The sequence below is a fragment of the Rousettus aegyptiacus genome, unplaced genomic scaffold (genome assembly GCF_014176215.1).
Source record: "Rousettus aegyptiacus isolate mRouAeg1 unplaced genomic scaffold, mRouAeg1.p scaffold_m13_p_1, whole genome shotgun sequence".
Lineage (NCBI taxonomy): Eukaryota > Metazoa > Chordata > Mammalia > Chiroptera > Pteropodidae > Rousettus > Rousettus aegyptiacus.
The window spans coordinates 169,193,106-169,218,453 of NW_023416284.1; the positions used below are offsets into that span (position 1 = coordinate 169,193,106).

At 34.5% G+C, this 25,348-nt stretch overlaps 1 protein-coding gene across 1 annotated transcript in view; it reads left to right on the plus strand.

The window, feature by feature from the left end:
- Nucleotides 1–70: 70 nt before the first annotated feature.
- Nucleotides 71–25,348, plus strand: part of PEX3 (peroxisomal biogenesis factor 3) — a 29,567-nt gene continuing 4,289 nt past the window's right edge. The window contains exons 1-10 of the mRNA XM_016119580.2: nt 71–396; nt 8,163–8,294; nt 13,253–13,334; nt 18,051–18,094; nt 19,252–19,376; nt 19,656–19,722; nt 19,829–19,883; nt 20,443–20,611; nt 22,162–22,232; nt 24,301–24,423. Coding sequence (XP_015975066.1) covers nt 324–396; nt 8,163–8,294; nt 13,253–13,334; nt 18,051–18,094; nt 19,252–19,376; nt 19,656–19,722; nt 19,829–19,883; nt 20,443–20,611; nt 22,162–22,232; nt 24,301–24,423 — 941 coding nt within the window. The 5' untranslated portion in view covers nt 71–323. The remainder of the gene's footprint in view (nt 397–8,162; nt 8,295–13,252; nt 13,335–18,050; nt 18,095–19,251; nt 19,377–19,655; nt 19,723–19,828; nt 19,884–20,442; nt 20,612–22,161; nt 22,233–24,300; nt 24,424–25,348) is intronic.

Here is a 25,348-nt window from a genome sequence, read left to right on the forward strand (position 1 = left end):
CGACGGTGCGAGCCGCCGTTTCCGGCGGAGTCGAACAGTGAGGCACTCGGGAGGTAATTCTGGACGGACCTGGGTGCCCCACACTTGTGAGCCGCGACCGCGGCGCCGCGGCAGCGACGGACGGCGCAGCTCTTCTGCTGTAGTCCACGCCCCCTTCCCGCTCCGGTGACAGTCTCTGCGGAAAGTCGTGTCTGTGATTTCGGGAGAGCAACGACCGGGACAACGGCCGTCCTGCCGGGTCGTCCAGGCCAGGTGACAAAGAAACGGTTTCCTGGTGAACCACTCCCCCACTCCAGGGCAGCCCGCAGCCCCAGGGCCCGAAGATGCTGAGATCTATGTGGAATTTTCTGAAAAATCACAAAAAGAAATGTATCTTCTTGGGCACTGTCCTCGGAGGTGGGTGACAGCATTCTTGGAAAGGGGCATTGGGAGAAGGGGGTGGGAGAGAGATGACTGTTTTCTAAAATATAGAGGCCAGGCGACCACAGTCCAGGATATGTAGTGGGGGTTCGTTCAGCCGTCGGAGGGGGAACTGGGTGACAAACCTCCAAGGTTCTGAACATCTCTCCAATTGTGGGATTTGTGCGCTTTGCCCTTACTCTGTTTCTTTCCTTTCTTCTCAGGACTCTGGGGGAACCACCACAATTAAGTTTCTTCTTCAGGGCACCATTTTCTTACAGACATATGTTTTTTAATTCTCTCCTGTTGTTTTCCTGTGAGATTCTTCTTTTCTGTTTGGCACTCCCGGTACTTTGCTTGGCATTCACCCTTCGCAAAAGTTTCAGAATATTCTAGGAAACTTACGTAAAGCCGGCACTTCGAGTGTTGTTTAAAGTTAATTTGAGTTTTTTGAAAACAACACAATTGTACAGAAGTACTGGAAGACATACTAAACACAAAAAAGCACAAATCAATATTTTAGCTCCGTTTCTGCTATTTTAGAATACAAACTATGCATTATATTATTCAGTAAGACAGTGCTTTCTGGCTGTTGTGAAATCTTCCTCAGGATCTTCAAATGTGGGATCAGTGCCCATCTAGATGTCATTACTGAGTTGCACAGGCTGAGAGGAGATTTAAAAACAGATAATCATCTTGAAAGCTTTTTCCCTTATATAGCAGTCATGTCATAATAGGCAGGGATGAGAAGGAGAGAATAAAGAGCCTTGTGAAATGTAGGAGAAGAAAATGTAGGAATGTTGAGGAATTTTTAGAATTTGAGTTTTTAAAGAAACCATTACATGCTTTGGTAACAGAATTACTTAAAAAGTAAATAAATAAAACAAGAATAGAAGTTTCCCAAAGAATCTGGTTGCTTTTCCCTTCTATTTTGTCCCCCCCCCCCGCCCCCCGTAACAATTGGAAATTAACATACTCTTAGCATCGATAATTCAGATCTATTGGTTCTTGAAAGTTTGAAACATGATTCTTGTTGATGAGGCAAGTCTTTTCCTGGTGTCTGAGATCTATATCATAATTCGATAGTGAACATATGTTCATTTTTATCACATTTTTGAGAAATCCTTTATAGATAAAATGTTTTCCGATATCTTCAGCCACTGATATGTAATGTGTATTTAGATGATGCTGAGACGACTAAGTCCCTTTTATTTATAGAAGCTAAAATATTTTTGCCATCACTGAAGGAAAGAAAATCTTTTTTTTAGCAGTCTCAGAAAGACTAGCATACCCTTTCAAACATGGAACTAGCTAATGGTAGATTAGAAGTACTCATAGAAGGAGCAAAAGTATACTTAAGAAATAATTTCAGATTTTTTCAAAAATCTCTTGATAGCTTTATAGTTACAGATTAAGAGGAATGAGAAAGAAAAAAGATTCAGAGAGACAGAAGAGAAGATAATCCTTTTTATAACAAAAAAAAGGAAGTTCGTCTAAAAGAAAAAAGTAAATGATGACCATGATTGGCATTTGTATGAGCCTTCTGCTTTCTATGACGTCTTACATCTCAGTTAATCTAATTTAAGAAATATTTATCAAGTGCCTGTATTGAAGGTAATGTGATGGAAATAGAAGATTTTAGAGCTTTTTAATAGTAATAGTTACCATTTATTTGGTGCCTAGTGGGCACTCTGCTAAGCTTTTTTAGTCACTGGGGATGACAACAGGGTAGTTATTGTTATACCCATTCAAAAATGTGGGAACTAGATCCCTAAGAATTTAAGGAACTTAGCTCAGGGTCTCAGAGGTACTAATGAGGAACCTAGACTGCAAATCCACCTGGCTTAAATCCCAAAGCACATTCTCTTTCCTCACTATACCACTTGCCTTTATGGACTTTATTGGCTGATAAGAATGAAAAACAAAGTGTCTTAGTCTGTTCGGGGTGCTATAACAAAATACCACAGACTGAGTGGCTTATGAACAACAGAAATTTATTTCTCACAGTTCTAGAGGCCATAAGTCCAAGCTCAGGGTTAAGTGAGGGCCTGCTTCCAGGTTCCAAACTGTATCCTCACAGAGCAGAAGGGTCTAGGGAGCTCTGTGAAATCCCTTTTATAAGAACACTAATCTCATTCATAAGGGCTCCACCCTTATGGCTTAGTACCTCCCAGAGATTTCACTTCCTAGTGCTATCACATCAGGCATTAGGATTTCAATATATAAATTGGGGGAAGGAGGGTATAAACATTCAAAACATAGCAACAAGTATACAAATAATTAAAATACAAAAAAATAGATACAAAACAAGAGAGCTAAAAAAAATGGTATGCAGATCAAATTGACAGCATGTAAGGTTATAAAAATCAGGAAAGGACTTAACCAGTCCACATTTTGACAGGCTTAATAGCTAGGTAAAATATCAACATGTGTTCTCAAAGAGGTTTGGCCATTCAGTGGTGGGAAAAACCTAAGCAAAAGCTTTTGAGTTATAGGCCTTCTTATGTAGAAATTTCTTACATTTTGAATGAGTAACTGTTTTAGACCAACTTGTACAATTTGACCAATTTATGCAAAGATTAGAACCATGGTTCTCAAACATTTTGGCCTGAGGTCTCCTTTACACTTAAAAATTGAGGATTCTAAAGAGCTAATATTAATTTTAAAATAATAATAGTAAACCCATTACATAATAATATAATTCTTTTTAATTAGAAGAGTGGTGTAGTTTTACATTTTTACAAATCTCTACTGTCTGGCTTCATTTAAAGCTGGATTCTCATCTCGTTTTGCATTTAATCAGTTGCAATATCATACGTCACGTAGCCTCTAGAATACTGCACTGTACACTCGCAAGAGAATGAGAATGAAAAAGGCAAATAGCATTTTAATATTATTACAAAATAGTTGGACTCACAGATCCCCTGAAAGGATGTTGAACACCTCTAGTAGTGCCCAAGGACACACTAGACAAAGTGTTGCAGAACAGAGAACAACCAGATTCATACTTACTGGCTTGCTGAATTCTAAAAATTCCAGAGCATTGACTTATAATTTATATCTTAATTCTTGTAATTTCTGGTCTCAAGTTCTGCATTCGTTTAGTAACTATTTTTCATTTAACAAATATTTGAATGAAAATAAGTGCCTACTCTAGCTGTGTTGGAATTTGGGACTACAAAGGAATAAGACAGTTCTTGACTTTAAGGAACTCACTGTACAGTCCAGAAAGCAGAAATGGAAATAAACAAAAGTAGTTCAATGTAGCATTATAGTGCTGTAATTGAGCAAGGTGCTGTCAGGAGCGGAGAGGAGAAAGAAACGAGAAGGTATCCATAAAGCTTCACTCAAGAACCACTTGGTTTAAGTTGTACAGCTAGCAAAGAAGAAAGGGGAACAGCAGGAAAAAGCGTTGTTCAGCAGATTCAGAGACATTACTTTTGATGAATCAAAGTGTATTTCACTATGGCTAAGCCCAAGGCACAAATGGGGAATGGCAAAAGATGAATTTGGAGAACTAACCAGAGTACAGGTTGTGAAAGGCCTACCTTACTATTTCATGCCACAGAATTTGGACATTATCCTGTTATCAGTGCTTCTCAGACTTTAGTATGAATGAAAATCACTTAAGGGGCTCAATAAAATTATAGAATTCTTTTCCCCAGATTCTGATTTTTTAGGTCCAGAGTACAGTTCATTGATTCATTAATTAATTCAGCAGATATTTATTGATCTCCCATTGTATTCCAATATGTATTTGGAATACAGCATCATATGAGACATTTAGGGATGTTTTAAAGGAGCTTCCTTAAAAGCCACATTTTTAACAAGTACCTCAAGTAATTCTGATGTAAATGGAACAGGGAATCCACATTAATAAGTAATGGAGGGTGTTAAAGAATTCTAAACACAGAAATAAGGTAGTCACATTTAAGTTTTAGAAAATCACTTTGCATATAAAAGTTGGATTGGAAAGGTATGAGACCAAAAAGGAGAGTTAGAAAGCTGTTAAACCAGTTCCAGTACATTAATATTCAAGATCTGAAAGAAAAGAGTGGTAAGGGACTTAGAGTAAAGTGGCAACAGTAAGAAAATATTTCTGAAATAAGAGTCAGAATAGCAGGATTTGGTGGTCTGGTGGATTGAGAGCTGTGTCATCAGATCATTTTCAAATTTTTATAGAAATTATTAACCTAGTGAAATAGTTGTATTATAAGGATTTTCTTCCAGGAAGAAGAGACTGCGAAATGGTTTTTAAAATCCGAGTATATAATTTGGACAGACTAGAAGATATTTTGCTTTACCAGCAGTATTATGAAAGGAACCTCAAAGCATTTTACATTTATTTTTGAGATATTTAGTGAATGTTTTCGTTATTCATAAATAAGGTCATAGCTACAGAGGAAACTTTAAAGCTTTTATAACCCCATCCTTTCATTTTATGAATGAAGAAATTTAGACCCAAAGAAAGGAAGGGATTTGCTCAAACTTACCTACCTAGTTGGTGCCACAGCCATCAATATCTACTTGTCTTCTAGGCCAGAATTCAGGCAGCCCATCAGGGTCAGATGATCCGGAGCTCCATAATTTAGCTAATTAGTTCTCTTCTTCCTTTCATTGTTATTTTCCTAGGGAGACAAATCTGACAAAAAAAAAAAAAAAAGACTTTATGAATTTGGGGAATGAGAGCCTAGGTAAATTACATTTTATATAGGAGCTTATTTCAGTGCTAACTCAAGAAAAATAGTGGATTATGGGACTTTCACCTAATTCCATGTATTAGTTTGCTAGGGCTGCCATAGCAAAGTACCACAAACTGAGTGGCTTAAGCAACAGAAATTTATCATCTCTCAGTTTTGGAGGCTAGAAGTCTAAGATCAATGTGTTGGCAGTATTTATGCCTTCTGAGGTCTGTATGAGAAGAGAAGAATTTGTTCCAGGCCCCTCTCCTTGGCTTGTAGATGGCCATCTCTTCACTGTTGATGTAAGCAACATCCATGGCTTTAGAGAATTTTTATGAGTTTATTTTAGCCAAACTGATGACATGCCAGAAAGTAAGATCTCAGATGCTCCAGAGAATGACAGTTTTACAGTTTTTTTTATACATTTGGAATTATGGAGGAAATGTAAAGACAATTACAGGAAGGCAGAAGAAAGCAAGGTACAGGATAGTAAACAAGATATGTGCTCCCTCCAGGGCGTTTACTCCTTCGAGGTGCCTAAAAGAGAGGATTATTCTGGCATTTCAAAGGAATGTTAACCTAGATGCACAAGAACAATTGACAGTGCTTGCTTAAGGCAAAGATAAACCTTTTAAGAGGCCTGGGGCATAAAGACCCACCAGGACATGCCCTGTTAGGAATTTATGATCAGATCACCCTATGAGGTTACTTTCAGTCAGATGTATTACAGAGCCCCCTTTCATCCCTATCCCTATGTCTTTACATCTTCATCTCACTACACACATCTGTGTGTGCATTTCCTCTTCTTAAAAGAGCACCAGTCATATTGGATTAGGGATGACCTTAATGACCTCTTTTTAACTTGATTACCTCTAAAGACCCTATCTCTAAATAAGGTAACCTTCTGAAATACTGGGTCTTCAACATAAGAATTTGGGGGGGGCGGGGGGGGGCACAATTCAACCAACCCATAACAATTCATTTTCTTCTTTTACCTTTAGGTAGAATATGCTATATTTATGAATCAAATATAGTAGTTCCTAAAAAAATTTTATCACTATTGAGAATTTTTTGAAAAGCAGTGGACCCTCTTACAGGAAAACACATATACCAGTCAAATTCACTATTATTCCAGAAAAGGGAATTATTGCAGCATTTCATTTTATGCTGATTATTATTATTTGAGAAATAATAATTTGACACATAACTTTTAGCACTCTGTTGTGCAAATAAAAATACAAGCAATTCATTGAGTAGTTGTATGTAACAGTCGCCTGTCAGAGGGTTGCTTTGTGAAACAGAAGTCAATTTCTTCTGTTGGTTTTGTGGCACTGTCATCAGTTTATTGAGGATGGATTACAAGAAGGGTAGCTGTGAAGCCACTTACAGGAATTTTTATTTATTCTTTAAGCATGATTACAATATATTTATTTGCATACAAACATAACAGCAACCATACTTTATTTCTGTCTAATTATTTTTAGGACATACCCTTTTAATGAACTATTATTTTTAAGAACATATAACATGTTATCAGTTCATCTGTAATGCTCATATTAGTGAAAATAGTTCAGGGTAAGTGTTTGCTTTTCAATTCCTAAAGGGCTGCCTCCTCCTCATCCATGACAGACACCAAACCCAATTATTTAGGTTATGCACAGTTCTTAGGTTCTTTTTGGTAGATATTGGAGGCCCAGACAGTTGGAAGTAGGTAAGGATTAGTCGTTCTCCTTTAACCTTTTTGCCACATTGTAATGAAATACTGGCACACATAAAAACATCTGTTATCAAGCATAGATAAAACAGTATCATAATTTGTTCTACAAGTTCAGTGAAGTCCCAGTGTCCTTTTTGGTGCTATAGCAGAGCCATGTGTAAAAGATTTCCCTGAAGCAAATGCAACAGTATTCTAGCTCTAGGATATCTGCTAGCCATTTGGTTAACTCCCCCGAGTGAGTATCCTCTGAACTAGCAGCTGAGGATCTGAGGCTAAGCCATTCCTAAATGACGGACTCATTAGATTCGGTTATTGTCGTTCAAGTGACTATTACTAAAATGTTTTAGCTAATCCACTATCTTAAATACCACTAAATTTAATCTATGAAAATCCATTTCTGTTATTCATTACACTAGATAAAAGTTAGTTGAAGTGCTTAGACCTCTGAGTGTGGCTTTTTATCAAGTGCTAACTAACCATTCTGGGGTAGTCACATTCCCAGTTGGGACAACTGACTGCCCCTAAGATATAGACCAGATGTACATCTTTATATCATACTGTCTTTGTGAAATGTGTTAAATTACAGGCCACATGACCTCACCTATATTTTTATATTGTTATAATTTAGGAATTGCTGTACCCTCTGCTCTTTCCTTTTTCCACTTGTTACTGGTTTTCAAAGTCTGACTATGTACCTTTCTTTTATTCTTTCTTTTAAAAATTGTGTCTTTTATTTTTTAAAAGTATATGTTGATTGAAGAAAATATGGAAAACATAGAGAAGCAAACAAGAAAAAATCACCTGCTATCCCACTATTCAACAATGATCATCGTTTATTTGTTTATTATGTTAGAAAATACAACCCATCTGTTTTTCTGTGCATCTGCTTACAGTAAAAAGCAAAACTTCCAGGATCTTTCTTTTTCATCTTACAATAAAACATGGATATTTCCTTGAGTCATTAACCGTATGGTAATGTATTTTTAATAGCTAGATCGGATTCCATTGTGTGGCTGGACCATAATTTATTTAAACAAGTCCCTGTTGCTGGTCATTTAGACTATCTCCAGTTCACTGTGAAAGACATTTTTAGACTTTGTAGATGTAACTCCTTTCTGTTTCTTCAGACCTAGTTCTTACGTATCCATCTGTCATTGGCTGTTAAAATGCCAGTCTTTCCTTCTCTTTAGGTCGCAATTCTTACATTATTCTTTAATTTAGGTTTTTAAAAGTTGTAATTTTTTAGCTTTTCACTAATATAAGCCTTATATTTGGATAAACCAGGTTAAAAATACTGTTTGGAATTTTTAATACTCTTGATTAACTGATTTATATACTAGCTTGTTTTGAAAATATAATTTTAGGAGTATATATCCTGGGGAAATATGGACAGAAGAAAATCAGAGAAATACAAGAAAAGGAAGCTGCAGAATACATTGCCCAAGCACGACGACAGTATCATTTCGAAAGTAACCAAAGGACTTGCAATATGACAGGTAAGACAAAGATGTATAAAGTTACTTGATGATTTATATTACTTTGCATACCTCTGGAACCAAAGTTAAAAGGCAAAGGAGGAATGATAAATCTAGCAAGTATTTATTACATAATTTTACTGAAATACATCAATTAATGTGGATTTTAAAAATCAGTATTAATATACAATATAAATGCTTTTCATTCATTTTGTTTATTTATTCAGCAAAGTTGTGGGGTACCCTGTACATGAAAGCAGAATGTGAACAAAAACAAAATTCCAGACCTTCAGGGTTCACGTGCTAGTAAAAGAAAAAGATGATAGCCAACGAATAAATAATTTTAGGTACTGATGGGTGCTGTAAGGAGAATAAAGCTGTGGAGGGGTGGGGATGCTCTTTAAGGTAGAGCAGTCAGGAGAGTCAGGCCTCTTCGAGGAGGTGACATTGGGGAAAAACCAAGTGATACAATGGAGGGGACCATGCAAAATGCCTGAGGTGATTACAAGCTTGGCACATTGAAGAAACAGCAAAAAGGCTGTATAGCTAGAGCTTAATGAACAATAGAAGAGTGATAGGAAGTAAGGCTACAGGGGTGGGCCTGATCCCATTGGGCCTTACCTGTCATAGTAAAGAGTTACGTTTTAAATTGACTGTAGGCAACTACAGACCTATGGGTTCAGTACAATAGTATACACTCAGTTGGTGATAATTAATGGTAATAATTTAACCTCTAGAGCTAGAAACCTACTAGGAGAATGCCATAACAAAATCATTTGAAAAGAACAAGATGTTATGTTGTAGCTGGCATAACTCTAAAGAGTTAGTTTTTAAATCCATGTCAAACCTGTTTTTTTTTTTTAATCTTTTAAAGCTTTTTCCTTTCTCTAATGTTTATTTCAAGAACAATTTAGAATTTTTAAAAGTAGGTTCTCCTTGTTCAATTTTAAAAGAATTTTTTTTCAGAGGACTTTATTTTTAGTTCAGTCTCATTTGACAGCTAAAGAGGCTGAGATTAAGGGAGTTGCAAGACATCCAAAGTTACAGCTGGAGTATGATTTTTTTACATTTGAAATAATATGTCATTCTGTAAAGCAAACAGTAATCATAAACGTGGTGTTTATGACAACTCAGATAAGACACAATGAGTAAGTGTACAGGCTCAAGGGTGAGACGGATCAGGTTCAGCTCCAGTTTTGCCTTGTATTATTTGTGTGTCTTTGGGCAGATGTAAATCTCAGTTCTCTATAAAAAAGATCATCATAAAACTCACTTCATAAATGTTTTGTAAGAATGTGATGAGATAATGCATATGAAGTGCTTGGCATATAATAGTAAATAACTTTTTAAAAATGATATAATTATTTAAATTGGTATTTAGCATTCCATATAGTGATGCTACCAAGGACATTTTAATGAATTTTTAGAGAATAAGAAGAGTCTATTTTGGGATATTACTCAAATTTTCAGAAGATAGAAAAGGTAGGTCCTAGAGTCTCAAAATGCATCTTAATTTGGCATGTGTCAGTTTGGGTCCTATGGGAAGCAGATGCTAAGACAGGATTAGATATGCAAGAGCGTCTGTGGGCGAAGCATCTCTGAAAAATACAGGAGAGTCAAGAATCCTGTATTTTGGGGAAACAGGCTTTAGAAACTTAACCTTACTGGCTCTAATAATACTGAAGTTTGAGAAGTATTAGTAATAGACCTTTTAGCAAGGACAGAGGGATCCCCAGAGGTGGAGCTGGAGTTGATAGAAGATAACCAACATTGGCAGAGAGAATTCAGGAAGAATTTGATGTCTGAACTGAGAGGAAATCATAATATATCATCTTCTTCAGTCACGAAAAGGAGTCTTTTCTCACACATGCTTCAGAGTCTGAAGGAATAATATGTACGTTACTAGAGACATCACCCTTGATTTAGAGCAAGGCTCCTTAAGGTCAAAGTCTCTAGAGGAGGCATGCGCCTGCAGAGGACATGAGAGGGCACAAGGAAAGAAGAAAGGAAAAGAGGGATAATGTGATAGAAAATAAGGTGTATTTCCTTTGTGTCTATATAGCATATATCTAAGGAGTAGACATGTATTGAGTTTATGTGATACCAGTGCACAAGCCACACAGAAAGAATTTTGCATAAGAACAGCAAGCATAAAAAGAAAATACTGTGCCCTAGGCGAGGTAAAAAATCAGGTAGAATGACTTTACTCAGAGTAGCCATAGTGACTGAAATTAAGGATCTCTTGGTTTTGAAAACAGAAATATAGCAAAAAAGTGTATGTTCCTACAGTGTTATAACAATGATATTGCCTATCATAGAGACAAGATAAGTACATTTGAGGACTTTAATTTTTCAGTGTGTATTAACAGTTAACCTGCTCATTAGGTTTTTAGACAGGATTAGTCCCTAATTGGAACAGCAACCACAAAGCAAATTATTAAAATGACTGATAGAACTTTCTTTCTTGACTTTAAAAGGTAAAGTTTAGCAGCTCCAGATATTTATAGGACTAGTACGAGGAAAGAATGGAGAGTTTTTGATCCTGAAGAACTAGAAAGTGTGACTGCTTTGATGTATTCCAGTAAAGATGGAATTCTTTGAGTAGTGAAATAGAGTTTAATACAGATATTGTGAAAGGAGAATATTTTAAAAATAGATGTTTCTCTAGTGGGAGTTGTTCATAATGAAGGAGGCTGTGATGGGTGGAGGTAAGGGTATACAGGAAGTCTCTATTTTTTCTCAATTTTGCTGTGAACCTAAAACTACTCTAAAAATTTCCTTAAAAACAAAAGAATAAAAGAGAGGGAGCAAAAGTAAGCAAGGAAAGCCTTTAGACCACAGTGCAGGTCTGACTTGTGAATGGAAAGGAAGACGGACCTAAGATTAGGTAAAATGAGGCTCTGTCCTCAGCACAGTTCTAAGAAAGTTTTGGCAGGCCACTGGGGAGTCCTCAAGCCAGAGTTCCCTGGTGGAAGAGTCCCGCAGGAGTGGGCCTACTTCACTATCCCCACTGAGCACTCTCGTTGGCTGTGAGCATTGCAGACATGGTGATGGGTCCAGGGGTGTGGCAGCTGAGGCTGTCAGCTAACTCTGTTCCTGCAAGCAGAAGATGCGGGGGCACATTTCCATGACCATCACAGCCCTCAGATGAATAAATGGCTAACGCTAGACAATTAAAAATAAAATATGGTGATTACTAGGGGCTAAAATATAGATTCACTGAAGAACTTTCCAAATTAGCTTTCTGGATGACTTGATAATGGAGTTATAAATTATATGATATCATTTCTATCCTTTTGAATATGACAGGGGCCCCAACCCCCAGGCCATGGACCAGTACCGTTCCATGGCCTGTTAGGAACTGGGCCACACAACAGGAGGTGAGTGGCAGGCAAGCCAGCAAAGCTTCATCTGTATATACAGCTGCTCCCCAGTGCTAGCATCACCACCTCAGCTCCACCTCAGATCATTAGGCATTAGATTCTTATAAGAGCACCAGTTCCTGGTGCCAAAAAGGTTGGGGACCACTGCTATAAGGTAGATCCAATGTTAGCCTCAGTTTACAGATGAGGATACTGAGGCACAAAGAGGTGAAGTAATTTGCTCAGGGCCACACAGATTCGTGGCAGGTGAAAGGTTACCTCATGATTTGTGGTTGGACTGGGGATATTTATCATGGAGACCTGATGGCTAAAAGAAGACATGAATACTGTATTCAACTAGATATAGATATATTTGTTCAGTGTTAATACAGGTGACTAGAAGAGAAGAATAGACTTGTCTTTGGTTGAACAGGTTGAAATGTAAAGTAAAAAACTTATCAGGAAAATTATTGAAGAGACTCCTCTCATCATGTTACATTACACCACATATTTTTTAAATTTGTTCCCTACTAACTCCATTTTCTGAATGTAGAACTTTAGCCTTACTTTTTCTTGGTAAAGTAACATACTGTGTTAGGGCTAGATATAGATAACAAGTACACTCAGAGATTTGCTACCTTGTATTCACTTGGCTCTGTGCTGCTACTTTAGTTAATAGTGTAAATAACTTAGGTGATTTAATCATAACACCTTAAGGAAATAATCTGAAGCTGCATAGTACAGTACTAATATAACTGTCTAGAGTAGGTTAAAAGCTGAATTTTCTATTAAATAATTTTGTAATTAATATTTCTCACCTAGTCAAGAAGTAAAAATCATAAACTTAGTTTTCCCTTTTAAAACATGGTCTTTATGACCTCTTGATATTTTTTTATTTTATCATTACTTATTTAGCATTAGAAATATTTTGAATTTATGTATGTGTTTTTCTCCAAAATTTCTTATACCATACACAGAGCCATAAATAAAACAGCTTCTACAAATTACATGCAAAGTTTTTTCCATATAGTGCTATATCTCATTTTATGTTATTCTTGGAAGTTAAAGGCAATAGCCATTGGCAGAACCAAAACTACAGCTCAGCAACTCTTCATTCCTAGCCTGATGCACTTTATTCTAGGTTATAAGAAATGCTTATTGCTTTGTAGTTCTAAAGCAAAATCTTTTTCTAAAATTAAAAATAAAACATGAAGCAAAAAGTATAGCTAGAGATAAAAATGTTTTTGATCGTTTTAGGATATCAGAAATAAATATTTATTGTTAAAAAAATTCGAAGAGTATAGAAAAGAACAGGGAAAAAAAAGAATTATTCATAATCCATAGCCCAAAGACTACCACTGTTAACCTCTGGAAATAATTTTTCTCATTTTTCTTCTATGTGCACTTGTTTTCATTGCTGTGGTCATAGTATTATAACATAAGCGGATAAATGATTTATTAGTTTATAATCCATTATTAAAAATATTTTGAAAACTCTATCTCTTAGCTTCCCTCCCAATCCTTACTAGTTGCTAGTCCTGTCACATAGCCTATAACAATTTTCATTTCTCTGTGAGGGCAGTCATATTACTTCTTTATTTTCTGTTCATTTCACAGTGCTATCCATGCTTCCAACACTGAGAGAGACCTTAATGCAGCAACTCAATTCTGAGAGCCTCACAGCTCTGCTAAAAAACAGGTAAGTGCAAGTAATGGCATTTTTTCATTTATATACTGCACTTAAAGTTGATATAATCAACTGAAATACTTTCCAAATATCTTTGTTTTCTAATTTTTCTAATTAAAGCTTATAATATAGAGACTTATTTAGAAAAAATACTAACTATATAGTTGAATTCACATTTTGTACATTTATTTATGCTTTACCTTGCACAGAATATTTAGGTCAACAATATTTATGTGCATTCTGGTTTTCATATAAATAGATCTTACATCATTTTGATATTATTCAGGAATTTAATTATTGTGTGCATATGAAACGTGTTCCTGAACCAGATGTTGTGAAGCTAAGTTACGTTAAACATTGTGCTTCATAAAGAGTTTACAGTGTAATATGTAAAGCGTGTGAACATTAATTTTAGATAAATAAGGCATGTGAACTTAAATTTTATATTACTAACAAAATGGAGTACAAATATAAAGTGAGCATACAAAATGGTAATTTACTGTGACAGATTACTATGCACAAAGCACTTTCACACATAGAACCTCGTTGTACGTGGAGAGAACTGTATGTCTCAGAGCATCATAATTCAGTGTGGTGCTGTGTCAGTTTGAGAAGACTTCCAGGATGAAATGGCTTATTTTAATGAGTAAGTCGGAGGAAATGGTTTCGGTAAATAAATATTAATCAGTGTGACCTTACGAAAGTATTCACCTTCTTTGTAATCATCCTTCAATAACCAGAGAGAAAGAAGTGCTATTTCTGGAGTGTCTCTCTCTGCCAGACCCAGCGCTATACACCTTACGTACATGTTTCCATTTAATTTTCACAATATCCTTGTGAGGCAGATATTATCTCCATTTTGCAGATAGGAATTTACTGCTCAGACAGCTTAAATAGCAAGCTGGAAAATTTCTTTGAAAATTTTCAGTATTCAAAGAATACCTCCCAATATAATAATAGATTTTTGTACTTGGGATTTTTTGTATCTCATTATATAATGCTATTTATAAGGGGTTTTCTTCCCAAATTTCATCATTCTTAGAGGTTGACACACTTTCACCACTACTTATAGATGTAAGGTTCAGTTTATAAATTAGTTCATATAATTATATGAAGAAGAAACATAGCAGATTACTCTCAAATAAATGCTTAATTGTCACCTGTATGAACATAAATAGGGGATAAAGAAACATGTATATAAGTAGGGGATAAAGAAAAGATATATATTTTAATTGCCTTAAGTTTTAGTCTTATTAGGGAGACAAGTGAAATAAGTAAATAGCACTTTTATAAAAGCAACATAAAAACAGACAAAAATGTGCATAGTGGCATTCTTCCTTTCTGGTGACTCTGTTTCCTACACGGCCCTATGTTCCCTGTTTTAGGGGGATTCAAGATAATTAAGATCTCTTTCCTTTTAAGACATTGTCATCCGAGGGAGGAAGTAGATAAATTATCATAATTCAAGACATTATATTTAATCTGTGTTAAAAAGTAAAAGCAAAATGGGGAGAGAAAATGTAGGAGTTGAGAGAAGACAGGGATTAATTTTTTATGGCTAATCCCGGACAGCTTTAAAGAAAAGGTGTTATTCCTCTTTTCTTACTCAATACTTAGGAAACTTTCTTAAGTTCCTGAGAATTTAAGATGGGCAACAGTTCTCATTCACTCTTTCCCTTTAAATATCTTATGTTATTTTTTTCTCACCTTTGTTTTGATTTGAAATCATTGTTTGCAACCTGGGGTGGGGAAATGTCTATTTGAAAAATATTTACATACAGAGAAGATTGAGCCATTACAAAATAAGGCGTCCAGTCTTATGACTGCTTTGGTATTAGTTTTCAGTCAACTAAGATCTCATGTAGGCCCATCAAGCAAGTTAATTTTCTCTTTAAACTAATTATGATAATAACTAATCAGAAATAAATAAAAGATTCGGTAGTCATATTTTGTCAATTTTATAATAGTAAATAAATATCCATCACTGTTTTCAGTACTTGGCATTGTCACTGAAGATTGATAATGGAGCGATGTTTCAGTGACAAAGAATCCTCAACATCCTGCACCACTACAGAAGTAGAACACTTAAAAAGGATTTGTTCAATTCTTAAATAGATATTTCTGTGTCATTAAAGAGTCTTATTGTATTTAACTTGGAGTCGATTCATTAGACAAATTATTTGAAAAGAATCTTTAAAGTACTTTTCTCTGTTCTACATAGATTTGGATTTGGAATCTTTTAAAAAGATAAGGTGAATTTTTTTCATATTTTTAAAATTTACACATATGGAATGATTACCACAATCTAGGTAATTAACATATCTATCACCTCATTTAGTTACCGTGTGTGTGTGTGTGTGTGTGTGTGTGTGTGTGTGTGTGGTGAAAACATTTAAGATTTACTTTCAGCAAATTTCAAGTATACAATGTGTTATTATTAACTGTACTCACCATTCTGTGCATTAGGTCTCCAGAACTTATTCATCTTATCACTCTAAATTTAAATCTGCTTTTAAGGTCTACTAGTGGTGAATATCAACATGAAAAAATGTCCTGTGTGGCTATCACTCTGTCCTCTTTTACCAGAGTCACCCCAAATAAATACAAGTTCAAGACAAATACTTAATTTGCCCTTTTATAAGACAGTTGCTACTAAGTACTTTCAGTATTGAAATTTGGGGAACCACTATTTTCTTGTTTTCTTTAAATGTCTATTAAATGAACTTTGAAATTTTCTGAGGTAACATTCAAAATAAAATGCGATTTACCTGCAGTAAAATACCCAGCCCTTGAATTTTGGTGAATTTTCAACTTCATCAGAATAAATATGGCATTCCACCATGAGACTTAAACATTAGCTTGAGGTTGCAGTGGTACCTTGTAGGGTTTACTCCTTTATCTTCTGAACCTGTGCCATCTAGGAAAGAGATAACTGAAGCTCTAGAGTCCGTTCAGTAGCAAAGAAAGATAAGCCAGTAATATCCCACAATTGCAATAACTCAACTTCTTATAAAATGTAAATTTATTTCTGAATATAATGATAAAGAATATGAGTTTGTATTTTGTATACCTTTGTGGGTTTTTAAATTTCATTTTTCTAGTAATTTACTTTCATTGTACTTTACAAAAGTATTAGTCTGTGACAGATTGGAAATAAGAAAAAAAAAAAAACTGTTTCTTTCGCATAGATAGTTTGAAAAGCACTGAACTCTATCCACGTAGCATATTTACACAATGGAGTAGAGTACTATGTCGCGATTATGAAAAAATAAAAAAGATAGATGTTATCTTTATATTTCTATGGAATGATCTCCAGGATATATTGTTATGTATATTTTAAAAGGTAAAAATGTGTAGAGTGTACTACATTTATCTAAGGGAGAAGATGTGAATATCAATACATATTTACTTATATAAAGCAAAACAATGGCAAGTTAAAGTATATTTTTAATAATAACGTGTGAATAAGGGAGAGAATGAAGGGGAATAAGAACAGACTTATTTGAATATACTGTGTTGTACAAATTTGACTTTGGAACCATATAAATCTTTTACATACTTATAAGACTATATTTAATGTTTGAAAAATCATAGTAAAATAAGTCAAATTAACCTAAAAGTGTATCTAGTTGGTGGTATAACCACAAGGAGAAGCCATGCCAAGTGACTTTACAACAGAAATTTGACTGTGTATTCTTAGCAGGATTATGTTCTTAACGCTCACAGAATTGAAAAGCAAAAACAGTCTTTTCAGTATTATTACTGCTATTCTGAGACTGTTGTGCATAGTGAGGGATGAAGCAAATTAGTAATTATGTTGATTTCACTGAGTTCTAGTGTTGGCAAAAAGAAATACAGAAGTATGGTAATGACATGAAGTTAAAGCCTTGTGGTCCTAATTTCAAATTAGAAGAATCAGTATTAATTCATGATGTATTTTATCTCTTTAAACACACACACACACACACACACACACACACACACACACACACACACACTTACTAGCTTTGTCTACTGAAAAAGCTTAGAAACAATGACCTCCCCAGTAACAAAGAATATCCTTAATCAAAAGCTGCAGTTTTAGACTACCATTTCCCATTATAGGGATCTAGGACTCTTGGCGAAAGGACCGATTTCAGGTCTGCAGCAAGAATTGAACAAGATAAACCCATACCAGCTTTTCATGTCAGTAAGCAAGGAAGCTACCAAAGGCCAAATGGAGGAGTCATGTCAGAATGATTCAGGAACTAACCTGAATAGAATCCTCGTTGGTCAAAGATGAGCAAATTGAATATGAATAAGAGTTGTAACTGCATAGGGTTGAAACATATCAAAGATATATTTAAATTTATATGTTTGTAATGATACTTTAAAATAAAAAAATACTTTATTAATTACCTTTGAAGGATTATAAGATTAGTACTTCCTTATATTGAAAATGGTAAATGAAGGAAAGAAATAAACATTTTCCTGCTTTTCCTATATGATTTTATGATACATCTATGCATATGCTCAAAAAGAGGGAAAAGACTGTATACCAACATCCCAAGTAAAATGGTGTCAACACTGGTTACTAAAATTACAGTTGTTTCACACTATATTTTGTGTGCTTTGTTTTCTGTAGTTATTCTGTTATAAACTATAATTGAATACAGAGTTAGAAAGTTCAAGGTTTTTTGTTAGATTACCTGATTAGTATTTTCATACTTTCTGATTTTTTTTCTTTAGGCCTTCAAACAAGCTAGAAATATGGGAGGATCTGAAGATCATAAGTAAGCCTACATATTTTGTGTGATAGCACATTCTTAAAATATTTCTAAAGAGATGATTCTTCTTTACCTCATAGCTTCGTCAGATTAAATCATTCTTATAAAGCAAGTAGATCAATGTCTGGTCATAGAAAGTACTCAGTAAATGTTAGTGGTGGCAGTATTATTATTATTGTTAGGGTAATACGTAAACCTGCCCTAGACTACATATGCCTACGCTAGGTACTGATATCTGCAATATTATACTTTAAAAGAAGTTTTTACTCCAACCCAGATAGTAACTTTACTTTGATATTGTATACAAACTTTCATTAATGATAAAAATTTTAAATAAAGAGCTGCCGTGGGGCGTATATATGTGACATATATACCCGTGTCTTAGAACTTCATACTATCATCTATTTCTACATTTTCCCATTCACTCAACTAATCTTTATCAATGAATCGAGCTACGCCCATTTGAAAATAAATTAAACCTTTGTAGTATCCTGTATTTCCTTTCAGCTATTGTATAGTCTCAGAGCTCTTATATAATACCGAAGAGATCTACATTCCCTTCTCCTCACTCCCACTCAGTCTTTGCCACACTGTAGGCTGCCTTCCACCCCCATGTCTGCACCCTGGCATGTCTTGCAAGCATCAGTAGTAACTTCTGTGTTGCTAAATCCAGTGGATGTTTTCCTCCTGATAGACATTACAGCAACAGTCAACACCTTTGTTCTTTCTTCTGTTCTAAACAGTCTGCCCTAGGCTGATGTGAAGCCTCATCATCCTTTGCCTGCCATTGAAGGCTAGAGTTCTACCACGCTTAGCCCACTTCCTTACTCTGAGCTAGCTCTCTGGACAAATCAGAATTCTGAGGCTGTAATTGTTAGTGCTTCCTAGTCCTTTCTTGTTTTTCTTTTAAAGCTCATAAATATATAACCCTTCGCTCAATATATCAGTTATTTCAATTAAGAGATTATACGTAATTTATATTAAAAAGTTGTAAGGAGACAGATTTTGAAATATTGAATTGATAATATTTTTGTACTTGAAACAGTTACAAATGCATTTTTAAAGTCATCTTATTTAAAAATAACCACAGGAAAAGTTTGTGATGTTACATATTTATTTGTGTTTTAATAATAGTACCAAATGGTGTTCTTTCCTCTATGAAGGTTTCACAAGAAGTACTGTAGCTGTATATAGTACTTGTATGCTGGTTGTTCTTTTACGAGTCCAGTTGAACATTATTGGTGGATATATTTACCTGGATAATGCAGCAGTTGGCAAAAATGGCACCGTAAGTTTAATAGACTTAAATAAATATTCCTTTGTTTCAAGAGGTTCACAATTTAACCCTAATATTATTTTTCTGATAATACTTATAAAATAGATATCTTTATATTTCATGTGATTGTAAACTTTATTATTTTTCATATTTTGAAACTAGGCTTTTTGTTACATTAAAGAATATTATTTGCCCATTATTCCGGGTCCTGAAAATCTCAGCTCAAGTGATACTGAAAATATGATTTGCTAATAACATCGGGTAATATAACCTTACTTCTCTTTTGTACAGACAGTTCTCGCTCCCCCCGATGTCCAGCAGCAATATTTATCAAGTATTCAGCACCTCCTTGGAGATGGTAAAATTCTTGTTTGTGACTTGTAAGGTAATTGTAATTTGTTCACTTGTATTATTGAGGAATTTAAAAAATAAACAACTCTTTTATGTTTGTTTTCCTTTAACAGGTCTGACAGAATTGATCACTGTCATTAAGCAAGCTGTGCAGAAGATCTTAGGAAGGTGAGGCATTTAGCTTTGGCTTTTCTAACTTCCTTATTCTGATGAATGGAAGAAAAATTAGAATTTTTCTAGTGAAGCTAGTGAAATTTGACAACTGCTGGTTTATAAAATTGTAACCTAATATAGACACAGCTCTCAGATACTAAATTCTGCAATCCATTTTCGTCATCAGTATCAGCCTTTTGATACTAAAGGAAAAGTTTGAATGTTTCAGTGCTTATTGATTAATCTCCAAACAAACCAAAATATTTGAGTCATGAGATAAAAGACCTACTTTAAAATCTTCCTCTGAAGCTTTTATCTCCCTTTAATACTACTAATATCTGTAATTACAGTGGGAATTTTCTTGCAAAATCTGCAGCAAGATTTTTCTTGGCTCTGTAATAATGTTCCTTAACTGATGGCTGATTTCTTAATCTACTCTCGTGATTTCACAGTCAGCAGCTTCAGGTTTAACTGGATGAAACAGGATCTCAGATAGTAACCTGTTAGGAAAAAAAGAGTGTTCATAGGCTATGTCATATAATTTCAGTTAATCCCAATTTCCTTTTCTCTGTAGTGTTTCTCTTAAACATTCTTTGTCCCTTTTGGACTTGGAGCAAAAATTAAAAGAAATCAGAAATCTCGTTGAGCAGCATAAGTCTTCTTCTTGGATTAATAAAGATGGATCTAAATCTTTATTATGCCATTATATGATGCCAGATGAAGAAACTCCATTAGCAGTTCAGGTACCCGATTCATAGCCATTTAACCAAACCAGTTATTCTATGTTTTAAAAAAAATTTTTATTGTTTCTTAAAAACTTAGATTTCTGTATCTCTTGCAAGGTGATGGAAAGACATAGCTCAATAATTTAAATAAAATCCCATTAATTTAGAAAACAAACCTCAGATATGACTGATTTCTAGTTAGAAACATAATTTCGATATTCAGCAAATTTTTATTATTAGTTATGTGGCAGATACTATGATCTATGATCAGGATATAAAATGAACAAGACATGTTCATTATAGGTGGGGAATTCAGGAGACAAATTTAGTTCATGTGGCTAGGTCGTATTTCTATGAGATCAAGTCACAAAAGATAGAGCTGACAATTGGGGCAAGATCATGAAGAGCTTCATATGCCAAGATAGTCTGAACTTCAATTTACAGACAGACCAGTATTGCAATCACATTTGCTTTCTAAAATAAATTGATTGCAGTATCAAAATGGACTGAAGAAAGTTGTACTCATTCAGTTGAGAAACAAAGAAGGCCTAATCTAATCTAACAGTTATCCACCACACTGTTGCTACACACTGATGTGTCCCGGGCAGTTGCGATTTAAGTTGTTCATTGCTTAAGAATGATAAAAATGCCAAAGGTCGCAGGTTATATACCCCATTTTAAAATAATTATTGTTTTTTTCATATATGAGTGGATTTTACCCATTCTTTACTGTTGAGAAAAGAATCTCTCACTTGACAACTAGAGAAGCTTATTAGACCACAAAGACCTCTATGCCACACCTCAGCATTAGAACAAAGACTGCCATGTCATACCTTGCCCACAGATTTTTCCCTCCCCTAAACATCCCAGAGATAGACCTGCTTGGAAACTGAGAGACCCTACATTCATGAATAGGCAAAAGTCACAACCCATTTAAGGCATCCCTGTAGGATATAGACTAGAAAGAGTAAGCAGAACAGATGGGACAGAATTAATGAAAGAAATAGGAGAAAACTTACAAATTAGAATTTCAAGGAGATGCAATAAAAGTATTAAAAAAGCATCTGGAATGATAAAATAATCTCCAAATTTTAAAATTCAACAGTGGAACTGAAAAAGAAGACGATTCAAAAGAATGGATAAAGAGAGGAATGACAGACCAGACCTTATCTGAGTTGAATTTAAACGTGAAACTTAAAATTTAAAGAACACACGGAGCCCCAGACTAGAGTAGATTGATGGAAAAAGGCACATACATGTCCTGATAAAATGTCTTACCAATTGAAAAAGAAAAAAGCTAGGCCTCTGCAACTACAGGCACTATTTTATTTTTCTTTGTAAATATAGTCTAGAAATGAGTCCAAGAGGGGCCAGATAAACAAAGATTTCACAAAATAAAATTTTACTTTGATTCATATCTTACCTATATACATGAACTTCTACATTTTAGTTTAACATTTTTTTTTATTGTTAGATTTCTTGAACTCTTGCACTTATTAATATGTCTAGTTTCATCATAACCCTGTGCTAATATCTGAAATCTGAGGTAAGGCATTTTATTTTTGCAGGCCTATAGACTTTCTCCTAAAGATGTAACCACTATTAAACTACTCAATGAAACTAGAGACATGTTGGAAAGGTAGGTATACTACATGTAACAGAAAACATGTTTCTATTTTGAATGTACCATGACCAATTTTTAGTCTTCCTTGAACAACATAGTCAGCATAATATTTTGTTAAAATTAAATTTCAGATCTGTTGTTCTGCCTTTAAGTCGAATTTCCTTCTTAAATTAGTGGTTCTCTTATTAAGGTGTGGAGGGAAGCAAAAATTTTTTTTTTTTTAAATACCCATGCCTTGCCCATCTACTTCCCTATCCTAGAGGTTGTGGTATACTAGTTGAGGGGCTGTAAGATAGCATTTATATTTTGAAAAAAAGCATTCAAGAATGACTCTGGTATACTCAGTGTAAACTAGTAAATAGTAAATGTTTAAGAACTAGCTCTGTTAAAAAAAAAAAATTGTAGCCACAGTAGTTCTGACTACCGATTTGAAGTCACTCAATGCTGACTTGGGGGGTTGCAAAGAGATGATCTTGAGAGTCAGAGCTATCCAGCGCCAACTAATCTTCATGTACACACACACACACACACACACACACACACACACACACTAATGTGTACACAAATATGCATATTCAATTTTGAGAACTACTGCCTCTCACCCTTTCAGGATAGGCTAGAATGTTCCTAAAACTTTCCTAAAAATTTCACACCTTCTCTGAATTATTACTATTTTAATTCAGCCAGAAGAGAGCTGCTTCTATGCAGTAGAAGACCGGAAGACCTAAGTACAAGGCTAACTCTTATTTATTAGCTGTTCAACTTTGAGCTACTTAAACTCTTTGAGGTAGTTTTATCATAAAATATGAGTAGTAATACCACTTCTTCCCACTTTATCTTAAGTGATTAAAATATCAAATCTTCTTTTAAATTAAAGATCATTTAAGACCATTTCTTTTTTTTTATTTTCTGAGGAAATTATGTCTTCTGCTTATAATATTTTTTCATGATCTTGAAGAAAATCAGCAAATTTTTAGGTTAATTCAGCTATTGAATCTACTATCTGAATCCATCAAGTTCTCTACAATAGTGATCTCCCTTTTTTTCTAATTCAAGTTTCTACCACATCACTCTACAAAGTTGTAGAAAAGGTCATCAGAGATCTTTTGCCAAATCCAGTCAACCCGTAATGTTCATCTCTCTGATAATTGACAGTGTCGATCAAGCCTTTCTTGAATTTTTTTTCTCATATGGTTTCCATGGCAGGATAACCTCTTCATTTTTCTCTCAATTCTCAGATCACGTTTTCTTAGGTTCCTCTATGTTTGTCTTTCCTTTAAATATTAGTATTTCCGAGGTATTTATTTGTTCTTATTTCATCCTCAACTGCCCCAAGCAGTTTGTTTCATACTCCCATTGCTTTACTATCTGCGCTGATAATTCCCAGATTTATAGTCCTAGCCCTCCACTCCTGTGAGTTGATCTAGATTGAGATTTCTGCATCTCAAAGATAGAACCAATCTGTTCGACTAGGCATTTTCTGACATAGTACACAAAGAGATTTTGTGAAGTACTAATATGGTATTACAAAAAGAGCTTGAACTTTAAGATCAAAAAGGCCTGAGTTCAAATTCAAGCTCCTCCATTTACTAACTACATACCATCTGACAAATTTCTCCATCCTTCAGTATCCAGTTCTTCATTTATACAGGATAATAAAATTTTCTAAATCACTGAGATTTCATGATGGAATATGTAAAGTAAACCAATAACTTGTGACTATAAGACAATTTCTCTTCAAGAGTTTCCTCAAGAGAAATATTATTATTGATATTTTTAAAGAATGCATTGTAGTAATACTATTGATATTTTTTAAGAATGCATTGTACAACATGGTAACTAATGTTAAGAAAATCTAGAGAAATGGTTGAATATTTTCTTTGTGTTGAACTAAATAATAAGCCTACTTTGTATACTGATTCTTAAAGATTGACCCCTTGCTATATTTTTATAGTGTTTTAGGATGTAAAAACTAGATTGTGACTAGAAGTAGTGATGACTGTCAAAGATAGCTACAGTTATTGAATTTATATCCTTTTTCATTGAGAATCTGAAAAGTAACGTATCTTTCTTTTTTGTGTAGTCCAGATTTTAGTACAGTTTTGAATACCTGTTTAAACCGCGGTTTTAGTAGACTGCTAGACAATATGGCTGAGTTTTTTCGACCTACTGAACAGGACCTGCAACATGGTAACTCTATGAATAGGTAAGATGACATAAAAATGTTATCGATCTAATGATTACTCTAACAAAATACTATTTTGATCGTATTTATTTTTTGTTCTAGGTAACAAAAAAAAATCTTAGAGGATAAATTTTAATGCTAATAAACTTGGTTAAACCAGTGACTCTTTCATTGATAGAACCCCTTCTAGATTCAGTATTAAAGCTTCCATATATTCTCAAAACTTTGCCACTACATAGAAGTGCTTAAGTTGTGAAACTACCTTTCTACAGGCCAGATTCCAATCACTGGATTTTTAAAACTCTTTAGAATACACAACTGAAAATGTTTTAAGGTTTAATGTGTTCTCTCATTTTATTCCAATACTGTAAGCCATTATCAGCCTACATAATTTAATACTTTGGTCATTATAATAACCATGCATTCCTGTTGTAGATTCTCATTTGATGAATTATCTGCTGGTTTTACAACTACATAAATGTATTTATTTTCAGCCCTGATTATAAGAATATAATGCTTGATTTCTTCAGGAATACATAAATCTTCCCTACTTCCTTTTTGTTTTTAGGCATTGCATCAAACCTCAGCATAGCATACTGGTTAGACACCATTGCTTCAGCATTTTCATGATATTTAAAAGGAAATTTCTAGTCTAGCCTCAGGTTTAAATGTATGAAGTATAATCTTTGATGTACTAAACCTAAGTCTATAATCCACACATAAAAATTTGTTTTTTAGCTGTCATAATCACACATTATGTTGTACATAGTCGTTTAACAATCATACATAATCACATATAATGTTCATTTTTTCATCTCACAAATGTTTATTGAATACTTACAAGTTAGAAGATTGTAGCGATAGCAGACGAGATGATGCTTAGCTTGGACTAGGTTTGGCAATGGGTAAAAATAGACACGGTTAAGAAACACTTAGGATTAAAAAA